Raw genomic sequence first — 22,477 nt, 5'->3', positions numbered from 1 at the left:
CAAGTATTTAAATCCCCTTTAAAAGGAAGATCTTAAATATAAAAATGAGTTTTGGGATCCGCTCTAACTTTTAAAAATCATTTTGAAGACTCGAAAACACTTTAAAGAGTATTTGGAGTAATGCTGATTTAATGAAGTAAATCAGTCCCAATATATTTAGAAAATATCTGAATATTATTATTTAAATAATATTCCCATAAAGAATAATCTTTATACAAATAATTGAAGTAGAAGTTGTAAGACTTATACTTGAAATGAGTATTAAATAACCAAAGATATACTTATACGAAAGTACTATCTTTATTTGAATAATCAAAAATAAGTTTGATTATCGACACCTTATTCTTTAATAAAATAAAGAATATAACTCAGCAATAATCGGAGTCATAGATCCTCAAATAAATATTCAAATAATATTCATTAAATAATATAAACTGAGTCATAAGCCCTCGAATGAATATTCAAATAATATTCAATTAATAAAATAAACCGAGTCATAAGCCCTCGAATGAATATTCAAATAATATTCAATTAATAAAATAAACTGAGTCATAAGCCCTCGAATGAATATTCAAATAATATTCAATTAATAAAATAAACTGAGTCATAATTCCTCGAATGAATATTCAAAATAATATTCATTAAATAGAATAAACGGAGTCATAAGTCCTCGAATGAATATTCAAATAATATTCATTATTTAAAATAAAGTTATCGAATAAACCTTATTCGATTAATAGTTTTGAAAACTATATCAATATATATATATATATATATAAATATATATATATAATATACTCTGGAACATCGACTCCCGGTTTTAGAAAATGTTCACCTTTGGGTCCCCTATACTAAGGGTATACGCAACTACTGCTTATCTCTAGCATAAGTATTATGCAACTTATAAGCAATTGAACTCAATAGATATATATCAAGATTACGAAACAGACATGCATATATACCATATCAGCATGCTCCAATATATCACAAAATTTGCTAATAACAATCATGCACTTATCACAAAATAATGCATATACATATATTTACATCACAACAACAGTATAACGGGTAGAAAACTTGCCTGAGTGCTCCCGGATAGACTTAAGCTTAGAGTGGGTCCGATAACCTATGAACAACAACATAAGTCGGAATTAAACCCCGGTCGCTTAAGAAACTAGACTTTAACCAATTGAACTCTAACGTTCGCTTTTGCGCTTAATGATTCACTTAAGTCGCTCAAGTACCCTCGGCTCCACCATTTTTAATAAATTAACTATTAAGAATTTTAAAGCGATTCTTTCGCGAGTACCTTACCAACTGCCTAATCCACTTAACATAATTTTTTTATACCCCAATTAGTCATTTAAAGTCCTTAACCAAGGTTTCAAAGTAAGGCGAGGGGTAATGGTTCGGTCGCGAAACACCGTTACTTAAAACGGTCGTTTCTCCTAAACCGTACATCGGATTCAAGCGAACCACATATCAAAACGAAGCTTATGACATAATCCAACTAAAAATGGAAAAGTCACAGATTCAATAGTTAGCTCTCTGTCCCGAACACTAAGAACAAGCAGTTGTATGAAATTGGGCATTACAACGGCTATGTTTACGCGATTACCAAGTTTTAAACCACTCCAAACAACCACCATTCAACTCACAACCAACAATACAACCAACCCTCATCCAAACCTTACTACATCAGTCCCTAAACCTCAAGATTTTCCAATTTATACAACCAATCAAAGACCCAATATTCAAAACCAATACAAATCCACCAAAACTACTTATAATCAAAGATCAAGCCTTAATACTAACAATGCTTCAATAAAACTTAATGGAATCATAAAATCAAAGCTAGGGTTTGAAGTTGATACCTTCCTTGGTAGGTGTTAAGTTTCTAGGAAGCCTTAGGGAGCCTTAATCTAACCTCCTACAAGCTTGATCTTTCCAAAGAAATCAAGAACACAAAGTTAGGTTGTGAAGTTTCTAAAAGTCAGATTGAAAGAACTGTCAAAACGAGGGTCTTACCATGCTTATTTGGACGAGACTTGTGAACAAGAGTTGTAGGCCATCTCAATACCTTTCCAAAGAGCTATAGAACATACTATTTGAGTGAGTATTGAAGGAGATATGGTAGTTTGAAGTTGCTGCTCTGGTTTTGGCCGAGAGCTTCTCTTGAATAATGAAAGTCAACTTGTGTGTTTTTGTTTTATGAATTGTTTTGGCTTGGTTGATCCACTTTTGTTTTGATTTATTACCTTTTAACCATGGTGAATTTTGTGTGGTTTATAATCAACCAACCTTCCTTCCTTTTTGGTCATGCTTATGTCACTTTCCTATGTCATCTTCCCACACTTGTCCTCTTCTTGTTGGTTTGATGACATCATCATCACTAACCTCTTTGATTAGCTCCTAATTACTTGGCTAATGACTGCTGATCTGTTATACGGTTCGCTTAACTTTCGTTCTCGTTTATTGTTTGAGGGATCATACCCGGGATCTTATTACTTGGGTTCCCCTAAACCTTTCTCAATATTTTATATTCCTTTTATGATCCTCTCTTATAATCCTTGAATTAAATCTTTTTAATCATGTTACCTTATACTCAATTCTTTCGGTATCTGGTGGATTTTCGGGAAAATCAAAGTGTTCGAATTTGGATTCTGACGATTTTTACATACATTTATTTACTTTATGGAATACAAATATGATCTTAGAATTTCCATAACAGTACTTCTATATAGCGTGGTCTGATAATTTTCCTTAATCAGCATCATCAGCAAAAGTTACTATTCATCCGTGTTTCAAAAATTCCAAAAATTGGGGTTATTACAGTCTCCCCTCCTTAAAAGGATTCCGTCCCGGAATCAGATAAAAATGAATAGGGATACTTTCTTAGCATTGCACTTTCTAACTGTCAAGTCAATTTTCCCACATTGTGGTTCTACCATCAAACTCTGACTAGTTTGATAACCCTTCTCCTAAGCACTCGTTCCTTTTTAATCTATACCCTTCCTGGTTGCTCCATATAGGTTACGTCTGGTTGCATGTCTATGTGCTCATATGCCCCTATTTGTCTGGAATCCGAATTACACTTCCTTAACATTGATACGTGGAACACATTATGAACTTGCTACATGTTCGGGGGTAGGGCTAGCTCATATGCTAACTTCCCAATACGTCTTAATACCTCAAAGGGTCCAAAAATTTCGTGGGCTTAGCTTTCCTTTCTTTCTGGACCTCATCCATCCTTTCCAAGGGGATGCCTATAATCATCACTAGGTCCCCTACTTCCTACTCTTTGTCCTTTTGTGTCAAATCAACATACTTCGTATGTCCATCTTGGGCTACTACCAGCCGTCCTCTGATTAGATTTATTATATCCTTGGTCCTTTGGACTACTGCGTGTCCGAGCATCTTGCGCTCTATAATTTCATCCTAACATAAGGGAGATCAACATTGTCTTCCCTCAAGGATCTCATAAGGCGACATCTCAATACTGACATATCATCTATCGTTGTAAGAAAACTCAATCCGTGTTAAGTGATCGTTCCAAATTCTTTCAAGTTTATTGCACAGACCCTCATCATAACTTCTAGCGTTATAGCTTTTGCTTCTCAATACCCATTCTTTTCCAGTTCGTAGTCATTACTATCTTCCGTACATAATACTATACTGGTTACACTTTTGCTCGTTAGCATTCTATAACCTTTTAATAATTGCGTCAACCTTAGTATCACGAACGCGTTAGATTCGGAATACCACCGTACTGATACTACTCCTTCCTAGCTGCTTCTATATTTGAAAGCTTGATCCACCGTATAGAAGTAAAAGAATTTATTGAGAGATCACTATGATCATGAACACTTGTTATATCGCATAGTTAGTACAGAAGGTGGCCAGCCTTTAGTACTTGACAAGCAATTAAACAATAGATGGTATCCTACTAGGCTTCTATCACACAGATAGATAGTCATTCGGCAATACCTCCCCTTCTGGAAGGGTTGTTCTTCTCAGCTTACATGAAATGAAAAGAAGAAAAAAAAAAGAACGAACTGAAGAGAATTGTATATATGTAAAAAAAAATACTGCCATAAAATATCTGGCTTGAAATCTACCTCTGAACTATAGAGGTTTGTCATAGGAGAACAAATCATATACGTATATATATCAATATCCAGTATTATCGCATCGCATTTCACATGCTTAAATATTTGCTATTCCGTCCATCATTCTATAGACCCGTGCTCTTCCTCGAGCTTATACACAATCACCTTTGAAACTCCCTCGACATCAAAAATCGAATTTGGGATCTCATTCTAGACATCATCGTTACTAGAATTCTATGCGTGGTCTGATAATTTTCCTTAATCAGCATCATCAGCAAAAGTTACTATTCATCCGTGTTTCAAAAATTCCAAAAATTGGGGTTATTACAAGTCATGTGCATTGAGCAACCACTATCCAGATATCAGAGATTTTGCCTATTTCCCTGCACACATCAAAATCAAATCAAGTTGATTTTGGTACCCCAATTTTCCTTGGGTACTGCCTTGTTAGCCTTTTTCTTTAGTTTCTTAGGTTTGACCTCATTTGACTTGGGTATTTCAAATTCATACTTAGTCATTTGAGTTGGAACTTTGAAACCATTCACTGAAGCAGAATTGTCATGCACATTTTGATTTACATGAAAGGGCATGCTATGTGCAAACATATTATTCCATTAAGGCATGCTAAATGGCATTTGAGGCATAATAAATGCAGCATAATAAGGATTAGGTACAAATGGCATATTAGCAAATTGTGCATTCATATTTTGTACAGGCATAACATTAACATGCATTGTAGGCATTTTGGGAAATGAAGGAGGTGCAGACATAGGAGTAGGCATAACAAGTTTGTAATTAACAGATAAATGATTAACACTACCACACGTAACACAAATTTTTTCTTGGTGCATATTTATCAGGTGTATAGTTGTTATGTTTGTTGATTCCTACTTTCCCATTTCTATTATTTTTCCTTTTTGATTTTGTTTTAACTCAATCTTTTCTAATTTGTCATTCAATTGCTTGATAGACAGATGCCCAACATTGACTCTCTTTTCTTTTCTCACTTGACTTGATTCTCCTGGAACTAAGATTTTAGAAATTGATCCATTTTTATCATTCAACTTAGCTAGTTTAGCTTTGCTAACTGGCTTACTTACATTCAACGAATGTGGCTCATTGTCTTTCGACGGATAATCCTTTTAATTATTCGACGGATAATTTTCGTCATCCGTCGAATCCACATCCGTTGAAAGTCCTTCAACCAGATTGGAATCAAGCTTCTCTTTGTTCTCTTTCCACGCTGCATCATAAAAAGATTCTATACCTTGAACTTTAGTAATTTGAGCATGAACATCTCTAGATGATTTCCATGCCTTAATTACTTCATGTTCTCGTTCAAGTTGCTTTCTTAAAATCTCCTCTTTCTTTAAGGATTTAGTTAGTTCATCCTTAGCAATCTTGCATTTAATTTTTAATTTTTCAAACTCAACAAATTGAGTCTCTAACATATGGTTTCTTTCACTTAAAAACATATTGTTCTCTTTAATTTTATTGTTTTCTTTAGTGAGAGACTTGAGTGTAACACGCAGATGATATAATTCAGTAGACATGTCATTTATGGCATCATTACACTCAACTTTAGTTAAATGAGCTAGGTTAGTTGTGATTACCTGATTGCTTGATGAACTTGTCTCTGTTTTATCTGATTTGGTCATTAGGGCTAGGTTGACATAGTTTGTATCTTCATCCTCTTCTAATCCATCTGCAGCTTAGTCATTTTCTTATGTAATGAAAGCCCTTTCCTTTTGCTTGAGCAACTCAAAGTATTTCTGCTTATAATCAACAGGCTCAAACTTCTTTTTACCAGAATCAAGCTTTCTGCACTCACTAGCAAAATGACTTGCCAAGCCACACTTTGAATTTAGACTTATCAACCATGTTTCTGTTTGACTTAGCTGCTCCCAAACTCTTTTTAAATTTGAGCTTGGAACATCTCCTGGATAGAAAAGCAAGATGCTCATCTATGTCATCCATGTCATATTGGCTCAACTGTTCTTCATTTTCAGCTACCAACCCTTTACCCTTACTTTCACAAGCCTTTGAGTTTGATACAGATTCATAGCTTCAACCTTTATCTCTTTTTCCTTTTCTTTCTCAGCAACTAGTGTAATGGATCCTCCTTTCTTCCTTCCTTTCTCCATCTTTTCATCTTGCTCTATTTCAAGCTCATAGGTTTTTAGAATTCCATATAGTCTTTCCAAGGTGAATTCCTTGTAATCTTGAGAGTTTCTTAAAGAGATTGTCATGGTCTTCCATTCCTTTGGTAGAGATCTAAGGAATTTAAGGTTTGAGTCTTTTGTTTGATAGACCATTCCATGCAACTTGAGAGCATTCAGTAGCTTTTGAAATCTACTAAATATATCAGTGAGTGACTAACTTTCTTCACAGTGAAAATGATCATATTGCTGAATCAAGAGTTGCATCTTGTTCTCCCTAACTTGCTCAGTACCATCACAAATAATTTGAATTGTGTCCCAAACCTCTTTAGTTGTTTTGTAGTTTATGATGTTTTCAAACATATCACCATCAACACCATTAAACAGTATGTTCATGGCCTTTTTATCTTTCCTGACTTGTTCAATGTCTGGATCAGACCATTCATGCCTAGGCTTTGGAACTGATGGTTCATTTCCTGTAGCAGCTCTCATAGGGACATGAAGACCTTTCTCAATGCAGTCCACATAAGCTTCATCTTGAGAAAGAAGATGTAGGTGCATTTTCACCTTCCAGTGGTGATAGTTGTCTTTGTCCGGAAATGGAATTTTCACTCCAGCATCCTTTCTGATCATCTTGTTGATTGTGGTGATCTTTACACTTTTTGTACTTCAAGAGCTTGCTCTAATACCAATTGTTATTCCCAAACAATGCAACAAGAATTACAGAAGAGGGGTTGAATGTAATTCTGGCTTCTTTTTCTGATTTTAAGAATGTTCTTACTTAATATATAACTGTGTTTGATTTTCCAAGAAGTGCAGAATGAAAGTAAAATAGAAATCAAAACATAAAGCAATAAAACACAAGGATTTAAAACTTTCTGGTGGATTTGAACTTATCCACCAGAGATATATATAAACATGAGAATGATGTGATGCTTGAATAGCACACATCTGCTTACAAGAGAACTTACAGAATTACAAAGAGATTTTTAACAAATATAGCTTTTTCTATCTCTCTGAAAATAATGCTTACTCAATTAGTTGTTCTACTTGCCACTCTTGGTTTATATATTACCAAGATACATGTTAAAAAGATAAACTAATAAAATAAAATGAATCTAGTCTAATATCATGCTTCTTCACTTCTCTTTCCAGCATCCTTGAATATCTTCAGTTTAGCATGGAAATGGAAATGCTTCTTTGTTCTCTAAATCCTACTAACAGGCTGCCACATTCCAATTGCATACAATCAACGCATGTGACTGTCAAGTCACTATCAACTGCTCTTTTGAATTTGAACATTCGTTGAAACTTCATTGAATCATCCGTTGAAACTGTGGATGATCATCCGTTGAAACTGTGGATGATCATCCATTGATACTTTGACTGATCATCCGTTGAAGCTTTGTAGATCATCCGTTGAAGCTTTATCTGAGCATTAGTTAAAGTTTTGAGAATCATCCGTTGCGACTATTTCCTTGACAGTTAACTCCATTTCATCTATACAAGATTCAAGGCATCATCTATTTACAATTAACCAACCTATCTTGCATATCAATCTGGTAGTCAACATGACTTAGATACATCTCAAAGATCTAGTTCACTAAGCTATTTAAGTATGCAGAAATTTTCTACTAATCTTATTGTACATAAGCTACTCTTTCAACAGATGTTGAAATGATCATCCGTTGAAAGTTACAAACCACTAAGTTAAATCTACTAAGGTATTTTGTTTAACTTATCATCAAGTTCACAACATATACCTAACACATATCACTTGCTAAGTTAGATTTGACAAGATGAATCACCTACTAAGCTCAAAGTATACACATTGCTTACTAAAGTATAAGTGTGGGCACTCATCACTTACTAAGTAAGTGATGACACGCATCACTTACTAACCTTAAAGTGAAGACATATATCATTAATAAACTTAAAGTGATGATACATATCACTTACTAAGATCAAAATGATAAGAAATATCATAGTTGGGTACACCTTAGTGTAATGTGTTGATCCAGAAGAAGGTGACGTGTTTTAATGCCCAAAATGGATAAGAACCAATCACTAATCATGTGAATACTAAAGTGTTGTGTACAAAGCATCACTCATTGGGCTCGAATCAAGTTATAACAGGGTAATCTATTAGCATCACTTCAAATGCATATAGAATCAATATGAGTAAATGCATCACAGTTATAGAAGTTGCGATGGTGTATATAACTTATGTATCTAATTTTATAAGTATCATACTAGTAATACGAGAATGATATGTATGATGATTAGACATTGGTAGAAGACGAGATTATGAGAAGTGTTGCGTTGAAACTATATCAGTTGATGATTCCTGAACCTAAAGAACTATGGGGACTTGATCTTTATACATGGTACATAGGCATCTTGAGAAGAGGGGGATGAAATCAACACTATGTTGTTCTCTAAAGAATAGTCTAAACACACCATTAATACTATACACTTTACCTATATTCTTCCTATATCTATACGCAAAAACCCATTTATAAATCTTAATATTGGTACTAGGTCGTTGACGAAATTCGGTTCCAACACTTACCATATTTAACAAGGTTTTTGACCTTATTTACATACTTGTCGTATAATTAAAAAAATTGTGTCATTTTTAACTAATAAATTATTTACCAAATAATTCAAACAAGAAACTTGTTCGACTACTTGGCTTTTTTTTCTTTGTTTGCAATAGTGCAAACATGTAATTTTTATCGAAACCATATCTTATAACCCACCAAAATTGAACTACTCGGCTCGATTGTAGTAAGTTCAGATAACGAGTTTTAGCGGTTTGTAACATAATTTGATTAGTAAAATAGGTAAATAAAATAATACTTCACTTACTTAAATATTATTTTCAAATGCACATAATTGATAAAAAAATCTATATTTTTCATATCAAAGAAAATCGCTCTTGTTAACCAGAAATGATTAATATTTAATTACTTGACAATCAATTTTAGAAATTTAAATATAAAAAGTAATACAAAATATTTCAACATTTGTGCATTAATACATAATCGATTGATATGTTTGATAAGTTGATAAATGAATATATGATATGATTTAATAGCAATTTAGTTTGTAATTTTATAAGATAAATTCACTTTAAATTATATAATCATAAATAAAAAACAAAATATGCATGTATACAAATCTGATTTATATTGAAAGCGGATTGAATTAAGGTCAAACTGAAACCAATCTACCGTTCAAGAACATTTAAGATAGTTGGGTCGAAACCGCAAACCACATTTCCATTTCGATTTCGGTTTCATTTCAGTTGGAAATCCAATAAATTTATGTAATTATATAATTTTGGTTCAAATCAGAAGATTTTTTGCATAAAAGGTTTTAAATGACAATTATATTAGATTTGTTGATGAAAAGGGATTTTTCCGAGAAAGGTACTTTAAAATTGTTAGTGTTAAAGATACTACATCTGTTAATTTCAAGAAACATATATGTTTTCTTTCTATAAATAAACTTCAAGTGCGGAATATCCGCGGTCAGAGGTACGATGGAGCTACCAATATATGTGGTCAGTTTCATGGATTGAAGATATTATTTCTTCAAGATTATCATTTTTCTTATTACGTTCACTGTTTTGCTCATCGACTACAATTAGCTCTAAATGCGTGTGCTGGAGATGTCCCTGATATGCATTTTTTTCAAATGCTAATATTTATTATCAGTTTTTTTGAATCTTCATCAAAATATACCAATATGTTAAATGATATTTAAGAAGTAAAATACTTAGATTATTTAGCAGATGAAGATATGGAAATAGGAACATGTCTGAATCAAACATGTAGTTTGAATGGAGCAGGTATGACTCGACGAGGCTTTCATTTTGCTTCTGTAAAAACTTTAGTTAATATGTTTAAAGAGGTTACTTAGCTTTTTCAAAGTATGATGACCGATAAAGAACTCACTGAAAATATAATAGGTGATGTAAAAGGTTTGCTTAGGACATTAAGGGCATTTCATTTTGTTTTTTGTTTGTTACTCTCTAACAAAAATAGATTTATAATCATCTTACTTTCTGAAGCTTTACAAAACTTTAGTTAATATGTTTAAAGAGGTTACTTAGCTTTTTCAAAGTATGATGACCGATAAAATAGATGAAGAAATAGAATCTGAGACTGAAGCAGAAGAAATCAAGAAGCCTAAAAGAATGACAAGAAGAAAAGGACCAAGAATAAAGTAAAGAGCCAAAATGATATTGTCACCAGGTGAACCAGCTGTCACTGCCACTACATCTCAACATCCTCCAGTATAATTTCTTGAACCTGTAGTAGTGACACCTGGGGTCAACATACATGGTGAACCAATACTGCCGAAGGAGGAACTCATTGAGCTAGAAAATGTCAAGTTTCCCACATTTCTTGTGGAAAATGACGTTCAAAAGAAGAAAGCGTTGAAAAAGCCACAACCAAAACCATCAGTTCTCAAACATGTGAAAAATCTTGAATATAAGGAATCTTACATCTACATTGCAGACATTGAGGAGAAATAAATGTTTGATCTATATTTATATGAGATTCATGAAGTCAGAGGCTTGGATGCTACGCCCAGGCTGCCTGAAATACTTGTGTTTGATTACAAGGGAAGCTTCAACAGACAATGACCTCTTGAACACATTCTCAAGGAAGGATACAAGACCTTCATGAGAATCATTTCTCACATGAAGAGAACATGTCGATTCACTCAAACTTCCAAATGAATAGTTCTTAACATGACTCAAATAAGAAATAGTTGGAATGACAAAGATGCATTGGATAGAAAACTAGCTATTCCTTTCACTGGAAAAAGAATTCATCATCAACCAGATCATTTGATGGAATTCATAGATCAAGATGGTTGCAGAAGATTCTTCAGACTCAAGGATCATTTAAAGTTAGTCAGTAATAATTATCTGAAATACCTCATGGAAATGCTGAACACTAAAAATAAAGATGAAGAAATCTTCTATAGTTTTCTCCAAAGGCAACATGGTTATAACCAGTTAAGGCAGAAAGAAGCAAAATTATCAACTCAGACTAGAGGAACAAAGTAATCTCTTATCATTTTACTTGTATTTTCTATTCCTTAAAAACTCAGTATGTTATGAACATCTTATGTGCCTTCTTCAAAGTAATTTCATCCATAATATATTTTGCTATCATCAAGGAGATAATTTATGAATGTTATTCCATCATTCATAAATTGGGGTAGATTGTTAGGAATCACATATGCCTTTAATGATTAACAAAATATATAGCATAATATTTCATTAGGTAGGAAGTAACTATCAAAGAATAAATTATCTTTGCCTTATAGCCATTGATAGAGTAGCTTATCTGTGATAAGAATTTGTAGTATTTTTCATGTAGATCGTAACTTATAATCATTATTGTAATTGTTCATTCCATAGTCATAACTGACTCAGTTAATAAATTGAATAGGATGGTTACTTGTAAATACTCGATGCCATGTGATTCTAGTTAAATGAAGTGAACCTTAAATGGCTAAGGAGAACCGACTTTCAATGGCTAAGAAGACACTGTCAATGGCTAAGGTAACAAATAACAATTGATAGTGACTTGGCAGAGTGCATATATCAAATCTGACAGAGCACATGGATTGATAAAAGATCTCAGTTTAAAAAATGGAAGCCAAGACAAAACGAGCATGTGATCTTGGATAGAGAAGAAAAAGAAACATTCAATTTCCATGCATGACAAATTTGAGGGATATTCAAAGTAATATATCAAGATTAAATATAGCCACATTTGTCAAGTTTGACGGGAAAGAGAATGAAGAAGCAATCTTGCTAGACTTCAAAGACTGTATTATGTATTTTCTAGCAAGCATTGTAACTCGATGATATATAAACCAAGTAGTAGCAGTGTATTCTCTAAGAAATAAGAAATTAGGATTTTCAACAGAGCTTAGTTGAAAGCACTATCTCTTAGAAAAATGCTGTAAAACGCAGATGTGAAATTCTTGTAATTTACACAGATTATTTCTTCAATATATAACTCATGTGGCAAGTCAAGAACAAAGCACCTGGAATTTTAATTCCCGTGTTCTTATTTTAATTTAGCAATTGTTCACAAAGAAAAAGTTGAAAATCATAATTTGTATTCAACCCCCCTTCTACAAATTACTCATATATTGATTGTTGACAAATAACAGATTTTTTGGATTCATTCACTTGATCTAATGAATAAATCTGACCATCTTTTCGGCCGATCAAACCGATTAAGAAAATCTAATAATTAGTTGGGCTAAAAATTTCAAACCGAATTATATGGGTTTGATACGAGTTTAAAATTTAATTAAAGTCATGTTTGATAACTTGTATATTTATATATTGTATACAATTATGCATTTTAAAATATAGCATATTTTTATCTATAAATGTATGTTTGCGCATATAATTTATAATATGACACATGTTACTAAAATTTTAATGTTAATCAAATTTAGACATTATTAATATATTCCAGTTATATAAACCTTAGTTTATTTAAAAATTTAAAATGAGCAACATTAAAATCTATTTTATGAAATCATTTAACCCATCAAACCGACCCGAACTGATGTCCGACATGTGGGCTTGTGTTAATTTTTTTTAAATCGGTCTAATTGGGTTGGGTCATAAAAATACTTTCAATCCGATCAATCAGAACCTGACACATAACATTTGTGATCCATTTACTTTGTAACTAATTTTGAATTTTAACATTTTCGTAAAAAAGTGATGAAAAAGTAGGTAATTTGGTGTGACCTGTTATAAATTAGTGAAAAATATTATACTATTTTGAAAATGTTAGTACTTGGACGAGAAATCCGAAAATATAAAAATATTAACAATGCATAAAGGATTAATAACTTGATTGGTTTAAAAGTTTGTATTGAATTAATTAAAGAGAGAATTGTAGAATGCACCCCATAACTTTGGCCAAAATTCAAAGTTGTATACTGTTTTGAACAATTGCAGATTGCATTCCATTACTTTAAAACCCGTGAACACGTTGCACCCATTTTATAATTTTCCGTCAAATATGACCGTTAACGTTAGTCAACGGGGTAATTTAGTACTTTCATAAGTAAAACATACTTACATCTTTGAAAGAATTGTATTTTGCATCCCTTAGTCTTGGTCCAAAATTAATATAATACACCTATTTTCAGAAATTGGAGTTGCATCCTTTTTCTTTGAAACTCGGTACAAAAAGCACCCATTTTGCCTAATTTCCTTTATTGGGCAGGGGTAAAATATGAATTTCAGCTTGAAAAATTAATTAACAAATATTTATCTGTTCTAAAGTGTGTTAAAAATTGAATTTTACATATATTTTATATTTTTCAGTTTTTGAGTCATAGTTTCAAATTTAGTTTTTATTACATGGTGTTAACTCCAAAAATCTATAATCTACTAAAATTAATTTAAATTACATGTATATTAAAATTTTAATATTATATCAGTTGCATCATTTTTTTTTAAATGATGTGACGTTATTATTTTTGTAGGGTAGGAGAAGAATTCATTATATTTTTAGCTTTTTTCGAATTATAACTACAAAATTTATTTAATTTTTATATTAAAATTCCTATTTTACCCTCATTATTTTAGTTGTAACTGTCAAAATGGTGCATTTTACATACGAACTGAAAGTTGCGGGTTGCAAACTGTAATTACCGTTCAAATACTAATATACCAACTTTACCCTTCAAACATTTAACGTTACGGTCATATTTGACGGAAAATCATAAAATGGATACAACTTGAAATGGGTTTGAAAATAATGAAATACAATCTGCAATTATTCAAAACATGTATACAATTTTAAATTTTGATCAAAAGTAAGAGATGTATTCTGCAATTCTCTCTTAATTAAATGGTCTTGCAAGTTGCAATACATATTTACGGCCTCGCGTACGAGACTGTTGGCGTTGCGGCCCTGCCTCCATCGCAAAAACTAAGAATCCGATTTGAAATTAAAAAAAGTATAGGAACACATAATTTCACGGTGTATGCTTGATACTCGAACCCGTGTAATAATATGCGTGACAACTCCATATAGTATAGAATGAGACCTCCTTTGACAGTTTGACCAGCCCAGCTCTACATCTACTTACTCCTATCAGTATCACTTTCTCTCACTTCCCTTTCCTCTCTCCTCCTCGTATATTATTAATACAATTCATCTTTTCATTTTACAACCTCACTCCCCCTCCTCTTGGACTCATAAATTCCATTATATATACACACACTTGCCTTCTCACACACACACACACACCAACACAACAAACTCTCTCTTCAACCCCCCTCCTTTCCTCACTCTCTGCTTCTCAAACATCATTATTTGTTCTGTTCTGTTCTGTTCTGTCTGAATGCTCATGAAACACTCACTCACTCACTTGTACCAAGTTTAAGTCATCACATTCTACAAACCTAGCTACCTACTTACTTTTTTATTACAATGGCGGAAACTACACTTCCCGAGGCAAAAACATTGCCGGATTCAGACAAGAAGAAGACGGAACAGAGCTTGCCGTTCTACCAGCTTTTCGCTTTCGCTGACAAGTTTGATTATCTCTTAATGATCATCGGTACTCTCGGCGCTGTTATTCATGGCTCCTCTATGCCTGTTTTCTTCCTCTTGTTCGGTGAAATGGTTAACGGCTTCGGTAAAAATCAGTTTGATCTTCACAAAATGACTGATGAAGTTTCCAAGGTCTACTTTCTTTTATTTAAAACGAGAACTCACTTAAAACGAGAACTATTCGGTGATTTGCTTTGGTTCTCGTTTTAACTTGGTTCTCATGTGGTATATATTTTAGTTTTAGTGTTTTTTTTTTTTTTTTTATCTTCAAGTTTTTACTGTATTATTTATGGATTGATTACAGATCTGATGTGTGTATGTATATATTGCAGTATGCACTGTATTTCGTATATCTGGGATTGGTTGTTTGCTTTTCATCATATGCAGGTAAGCCTGATCTACCTCATTACTCTAACTACCATTTCACTTTATGAAACTACTACTACTACTACTACATATCTGTATGTATATATAGAAAGTAAGAATTGCTTTTTATGTTACAAATCATGCTTGCTCTTGAGTCTTGAGTTAGTTCTTAGGCCTAGTAGATTGGTTGGTGTTGTGATTGCACGTGCTTCTTGGACCCGACCCCTGTGTCCTTTTCCTCCAGTCAATATATTACTTATCTTATTTTGTTGTATAGTATTTATTTCTTTATTTTTCACTATAATACAACTGTTGCGACAGAATTATTGGCTGGTCTTGTTACTTTCGTTTCTATTTGTTCACATTGTAGCAAGCTAACATGGCTTGATTTTGATTGATTCTGATTGATTAATTAAATGAATTACAGAGATTGCATGTTGGATGTATAGTGGTGAAAGGCAAGTGAGTGCATTGAGGAAGAAGTATTTGGAGGCTGTGTTGAAGCAAGATGTTGGATTTTACGATACTGATGCCAGAACTGGTGATATCGTGTTTAGTGTTTCCACGGACACTCTTCTTGTTCAAGATGCCATTAGTGAAAAGGTATAACCATTGTATGATGTTGTTATGTTATTTTTTGTTCTTTACTGAATTTGCAATTTCACTTTTTAGGCTTGAAACTGTTAAATCTACTGCTTTTTATGTATGTTTCACTATGAGGGAAATATAGTCATATGGCGTGTTAGGTTTGCATTGATGTTGGACCCTACAGAATTCAAGCCATCATCAATGAAGTTTCTACTTAGATTTTGCAAATTTGCTTCTACTTTACAAACATTAAAGTATTTTTCATTTGATTGGTTTTGGAAAACATGATGAATTTTTGTTTTGGTTGTACAATGGAAAATATAGGTGGGGAACTTTATTCATTATCTTTCTACATTTTTGGCTGGATTGGTGGTTGGTTTTGTATCAGCGTGGAAGCTGGCGTTGCTTAGCATAGCAGTCATTCCTGGAATTGCATTTGCTGGTGGGTTGTATGCTTACACTCTCACCGGTCTCACATCCAAAAGTCGTGAATCATATGCTAATGCTGGCATTATTGCTGAGCAGGTAAGCCTGTTCGCCATTAAATTAATTAGTAAGCTGCACCAGACTACTATACGCTCTGTTTTTTTTAACCTCTGTAATATATGGTTTTATAGCTAAATATATAGATTGCTAAACATATATAGTATGAACCTGGCAGTTAAAGATTTTGTGCCTTTTATTTGATAAAGAAGGGCTAGGGTAAGTTTTACTGCATGCACGGGCTTCTAAAATCTCACAATTTCTATATAGGCCATCGCACAAGTCAGAACAGTATACTCATATGTTGGCGAAAGCAAGGCCCTGGATTCATATTCAGATGCCATACAGAATACATTGAAGCTAGGGTACAAAGCTGGGATGGCCAAAGGACTTGGACTTGGATGTACATATGGAATTGCATGCATGTCATGGGCCCTTGTTTTCTGGTATGCTGGTGTATTTATCAGGAATGGACAGACAGATGGAGGGAAGGCTTTTACTGCCATATTCTCTGCAATCGTTGGTGGCATGTAAGATTTTGGTTGCATCTATTGCACTTCTTTGAACTGATGATCTAGTACACAATCTTATTCATGCTTTTGGAAATTAATGTTAACAGGAGTTTAGGTCAGTCCTTTTCCAACCTTGGCGCATTCAGTAAGGGCAAGACAGCTGGATACAAGTTAATGGAAATCATCAAGCAAAAACCGTTGATATTCCAGGATCCATCTGAAGGAAAATGTGTGGATGAGGTTAATGGAAATATTGAATTCAAGGATGTTACCTTCAGCTACCCGTCACGCCCTGATGTTATCATCTTCCAAGGTTTCTCAATTTTCTTCCCAGCAGGGAAGACAGTTGCTGTAGTTGGTGGTAGTGGATCAGGCAAAAGCACTGTTGTTTCACTAATAGAAAGATTCTATGATCCTAGTCAAGGTAAATACAGAAGCTTTATTAATAGACAGATATTGGAAACTTCAAATTTGGTAATATAATTGATAAATACTTCCAATCTTTCTTGCCGGGCAGGTCAGATATTACTCGATAATGTGGATATAAAGACACTCCAGTTGAAATGGTTGCGCGATCAGGTGGGTCTTGTAAACCAAGAACCTGCACTCTTTGCCACCACCATACTAGAAAATATACTTTACGGAAAGCCTGATGCAACTATGTCTGACGTGGAAGCTGCCGCTTCTGCTGCTAATGCTCATAGCTTCATTACCTTGCTTCCAAATGGGTATAACACTCAGGTATGCACTCTGCTGTGTATGGACTTATATTTAGAACTCTACACATAAAAAGTTTTTATTAACTTGTAAGACATTACGAACTGTGGCTGATCTAAATGGCAGTCCGGTACTTCCGTTATTTTGTAAGTTAGTTGTTTACATGCGTTGTTGATGTTATAACTTGGAAATTATTGTAGGTTGGAGAGCGAGGAGTTCAACTCTCAGGTGGTCAGAAACAAAGGATTGCAATTGCAAGAGCTATGCTTAAGAATCCCAAAATCCTCCTCCTTGATGAAGCAACTAGTGCCCTTGATGCAGGTTCTGAAAGCATTGTTCAGGAAGCTCTAGACCGCCTGATGGTTGGAAGAACAACTGTGGTAGTAGCTCATCGTCTCTCAACCATAAGAAACGTTGATTCAATTGCAGTTCTACAACAAGGGAAAGTTGTTGAGACAGGGACACATGAAGAATTGATCGCTAAAGCTGGATCCTATGCTTCTTTGATCAGATTTCAGGAAATGGTGGGAAATAGAGACTTTTCAAATCCTTCAACTCGTCGTGCACGCTCATCACGGTTAAGCTATTCGTTGTCAACAAAATCTTTAAGTCTTCGATCTGGAAGTTTAAGAAATTTGAGCTATCAATATAGCACTGGTGCTGATGGCCGAATAGAAATGGTCTCTAATGCAGAAACTGATAAAAAAAATCCAGCCCCAAGAAATTATTTCTTGCGACTTTTAAAATTGAATGCTCCTGAGTGGCCTTATTCAATCATGGGTGCTGTTGGATCCATTCTTTCTGGTTTTATTGGTCCAACCTTTGCTATAGTGATGAGCAATATGATCGAGGTTTTTTACTATCGCAATCCTGCTAGTATGGAAAGGAAGACAAAGGAATTTGTTTTCATTTACATTGGAGCAGGTTTATATGCTGTAGTTGCATATTTAATACAACATTATTTCTTCAGTATAATGGGAGAGAATCTTACAACAAGAGTGAGGAGGATGATGCTTGCAGGTATGAAATGTGTTCATTTTATTTTCCTTGTTCATCTCTTTCACATCTTAATAATTTGTTTGATTTCTTTGTAACTTTTCTATTATATATGTAAAATAATATTGGCGTCATTGTTCAGCAATCCTAAGAAATGAAGTGGGATGGTTCGACGAGGATGAGCATAACTCGAGTCTTGTCGCAGCTCGCTTAGCAACTGATGCAGCCGATGTGAAATCTGCCATCGCTGAGAGGATCTCGGTTATATTGCAAAACATGACATCCCTTCTCACTTCATTCATAGTTGCGTTCATTGTAGAGTGGAGGGTTTCACTTCTCATCTTGGCAACCTTCCCTCTTCTTGTTTTAGCCAACTTTGCCCAGGTATGTGTTCCCGCTGTTTTTCCACATCTCATTACTTTTAACCATATAAAAGTAGAAGATTTTATAAAGGGCATTGAAGACATTAAAAAAAATCTATATGCAACCTGCACATGTATTATAATTGAAGTGTCAGCTTTGTTAGTCTTATTAGTTGATATGGAGCTTTGGAATCTATCTTCAGTACCTACATGCTATTAAAAGGCAAGAGAGTAAAATTAACTAAAAGTCTCCCCATTCTGAAGGTCTGCACGTGGTTCCTACAATTCTTGTGCACAACTCATAGAAAACCACACCTGGGCCATAAAATAAGTTAGATAAACAATGCAGTAAACTAACAAAATAAAATAAAATAGCAGAGATTCTTTATCACACATCAACTTCAATGCCACTGAGAAATGTTAAATATTATCAGTATTTTCTTGGAGTAATGAAACTTGTTTGAAAATTTATCAACTCCGTCAAAATCTCTTAGGTTGTCTAGTGCTTTTTCTCTCTTTCCTTTTTGTCCATTACTTGCTTTTTTACTTTTTACTATTTACCATTCTGCAGCACCACTGCAAATGACACAGTTGTCACAGTATTGTGTCTGAAGTTAGGGACCCAAGTGACAATGTTATATCTATAGGACATGGGGTAGTACACAAACACTTTGATTGCTAGATTTACCATCCTCCACTAGATGTCTTTGCCAGAAGTTGCAGATATTCTTGGCCCGTGACCAATTTATACATAATTAAATAGTTTATAAGTATGGTATTTTGACAGGTCCTACTTTGTTTACTATCTGTAACTTCTTCTTACTGCTCATTTTGCAATTTACTTTGAGTGTCAGGGAGTGTTTTGGCAGGGTGTGACTTCTGAAGTTGTCTAACCTGCACCTGGGCTGGGGGGTTGAGCGTTGAGGGGTGTAAATACGCACCATCATTTAAATTTCTTATTTCTGTCATTTACGTTGAAATTCTCAGGGATCCCAGTATGTTGTCCTCTTATGAGGTACTATGGTAGAAACTAGAAGGAGAGCACTTGCATTTAGCTTAGTATGTTCAACAGTGTTTTCGAAACTAGGCATGCATTTTCGCACAGTGAAAGTAAAGTGATGGATAAAAGTTTGCACATGCAGTAATAGAGTGTATTTCTATTATTTCTATCTATACACTTCAGGGACCCACATCATATGGACTTCTTCTTCCACAGCCATTGTAACATTGCTAGTGCAGTTGATGATGCATTGAGAGCACACATTATATTCTGTATATTTAACATATCCTGAAAATTATTAAAGTTGCACTTTTTTGACTGGAACAACATACCTAATTAATATGTAGGGAAGGTTTGAGTGGCTTAATGATGATCTGCATGTTTTTTTTTGCCAAATAATGATAATATGCATATTAACATGAAAACAGTTCATAAAGTTTTAGATCATTCCTTATGTAGTGGGCTTGATTATGTAGGATGCTTTCTTGCAATTTCCATAATAATTTAAAGTACAGGCAAGCAGTGGCAACTTAGACATCAGATATGGTCCTGTGATCTAAATATTATAATATCTTTGGTGATGTAATTTGAGTTGTGTTTTACTTAATTAAACATTGTGGTCACTGTTAATATCTGTTATTTTAATGCAACAGCAACTTTCGCTGAAAGGATTTGCTGGTGATACTGCCAAAGCACATGCAAAAACCAGCATGATTGCAGGGGAGGGAGTAAGTAATATTCGAACAGTTGCAGCCTTCAATGCCCAAGACAAGATCCTCGCCCTGTTTTGCCATGAACTCCGTCTTCCCCAGCTCCAAAGCCTTCGTCGCAGCCAATCTGCTGGCATCCTCTTCGGGCTCTCGCAGCTTGCTCTTTATGCTTCTGAAGCTCTGATCCTTTGGTATGGGGCACACCTAGTAAGCAGAGGTGTTTCCACGTTCTCAAAGGTTATTAAGGTCTTTGTGGTTTTAGTCATTACAGCCAATTCAGTTGCTGAAACTGTTAGCCTGGCACCTGAGATTATTAGGGGTGGTGAAGCTGTTGGATCTGTATTTTCTATTCTCGATAGATCAACAAAAATAGAACCTGATGATCCTGATGCTGAGCCGATTGAAACAATTCGTGGTGAAATTGAATTAAGACATGTTGACTTTTCGTACCCTTCACGTCCTGATGTTGTTGTGTTTAAGGACTTTAGCCTTAGAATCCGAGCTGGCCAGAGCCAAGCACTTGTTGGGGCTAGTGGGTCAGGAAAGAGTTCAGTAATATCACTCATTGAACGCTTCTATGATCCAACAGCCGGAAAAGTAATGATTGATGGAAAAGATATCCGACGTTTGAACTTGCAGAGCTTGAGGCTTAAAATTGGCTTGGTGCAACAAGAGCCAGCTCTTTTTGCCTCAAGCATTCTTGATAATATTGCCTATGGAAAGGATGGTGCAACAGAAGCAGAAGTTATCGATGCAGCTCGTGCAGCGAATGTGCACACATTTGTTAGTGGTTTGCCTCAAGGTTACAAGACCCCCGTAGGTGAACGAGGAGTACAACTCTCTGGAGGACAAAAACAAAGAATCGCAATAGCTCGGGCAGTTTTAAAAAATCCATCAATACTTCTGTTAGATGAGGCCACAAGTGCACTGGATGCTGAATCTGAATGTGTTCTGCAAGAAGCACTCGAAAGGCTAATGAGGGGTCGGACAACTGTGCTGGTAGCTCATCGATTATCAACAATACGAGGGGTTGACAGTATCGGAGTGGTTCAAGAGGGGAGGATTGTAGAACAAGGCAGCCACTCCGAACTAATCAGCCGACCGGAAGGCGCTTATTCTAGACTGTTGCAGTTACAATACCATCACATATGATAAAAAAAAAGAAGCGGTCTAAAGAATCAAGTTAATCAACATGGGCAGTGTGCTTGGGGGTGGACTGAGTTATATATTTTGGGTCCCATTAACCATTGTTTTCAGTTTCTTAATGTATAATGTAGATATGGGGATGTGAAAGACTCTAATCCTGTGAACCATGACCTCCATTTCAAGTGGAGAATCATATTTTATATTTTTAAATCAATATCTATGATCCATTATCCTGTCTTTCAAAGCTCTCTCTATATTTAAGTTTAAAGAAACAATACACGCTGGTGACATTATAAATTCCTTCTCCATGTGCTTAATAAAGTGTTTAATTCATTTATACAAATATGAGGTTAGTTTGGGCTCAAAAGCCCGACATGAATCATGCACCATTTTATCAAATAAACAAAGGTTTTGAAAGTGGATGAGCTTCTATTTGGTCCACATGGTTTCAATTATTATGTTGTAAAAGCAAAGATTCGGAAAGAAATAAACATATGTAAAAGCTTATGTTTTTTCTTGTACACCGTGGGGTATTCTCAGGTGACGCTAAATTCTATCCGAGCATGATGCACATTCTTTATGAGGGGTGTTGGGCGTCCTCGTCACATTAGATGATACTAGTTCTCGTGGGAGCCCGACCGACAAAATCAACGAATCTCGAACTTGAGACCTTTAGTCCCACCGCACTACTTGGATTATATCAAT

General features: G+C 34.5%; 1 protein-coding gene across 1 annotated transcript; it reads left to right on the top strand.

Annotated features, from left to right (window-relative positions):
* Positions 1-14,457: 14,457 nt before the first annotated feature.
* On the top strand, positions 14,458-22,009 carry LOC141718135 (ABC transporter B family member 19). Its single transcript, XM_074520508.1, has 10 exons — positions 14,458-15,024; positions 15,225-15,279; positions 15,686-15,861; positions 16,171-16,371; positions 16,600-16,859; positions 16,949-17,265; positions 17,359-17,582; positions 17,759-18,578; positions 18,697-18,938; positions 20,570-22,009. Exons 1-10 carry the CDS (start codon positions 14,770-14,772, stop codon positions 21,776-21,778), a joined length of 3,759 nt encoding a protein of 1,252 aa, XP_074376609.1. The 5' UTR covers positions 14,458-14,769; the 3' UTR covers positions 21,779-22,009.
* The last annotated feature ends 468 nt before the right edge of the window (positions 22,010-22,477 follow it).

This window comes from Apium graveolens, chromosome 4 (genome assembly GCF_009905375.1).
Source record: "Apium graveolens cultivar Ventura chromosome 4, ASM990537v1, whole genome shotgun sequence".
Taxonomy (NCBI): Eukaryota; Viridiplantae; Streptophyta; class Magnoliopsida; order Apiales; family Apiaceae; genus Apium; species Apium graveolens.
The sequence above is the reverse complement of the archived record's forward strand: the minus strand, read 5'-3'. Positions and strand labels throughout refer to the sequence as shown.

What these genes read in the sequence shown, in the direction of transcription:
- LOC141718135 (XM_074520508.1), top strand. Translation starts at nt 14,770, where the DNA reads ATGGCGGAAACTACACTTCCCGAGGCAAAAACATTGCCGGATTCAGAC. An exon ending in CTGGCATTATTGCTGAGCAG is followed by an intron (nt 16,372 to 16,599) that starts GTAAGCCTGTTC and finishes ATTTCTATATAG; the next exon opens with GCCATCGCACAAGTCAGAAC. An exon ending in TCTGCAATCGTTGGTGGCAT is followed by an intron (nt 16,860 to 16,948) that starts GTAAGATTTTGG and finishes TAATGTTAACAG; the next exon opens with GAGTTTAGGTCAGTCCTTTT.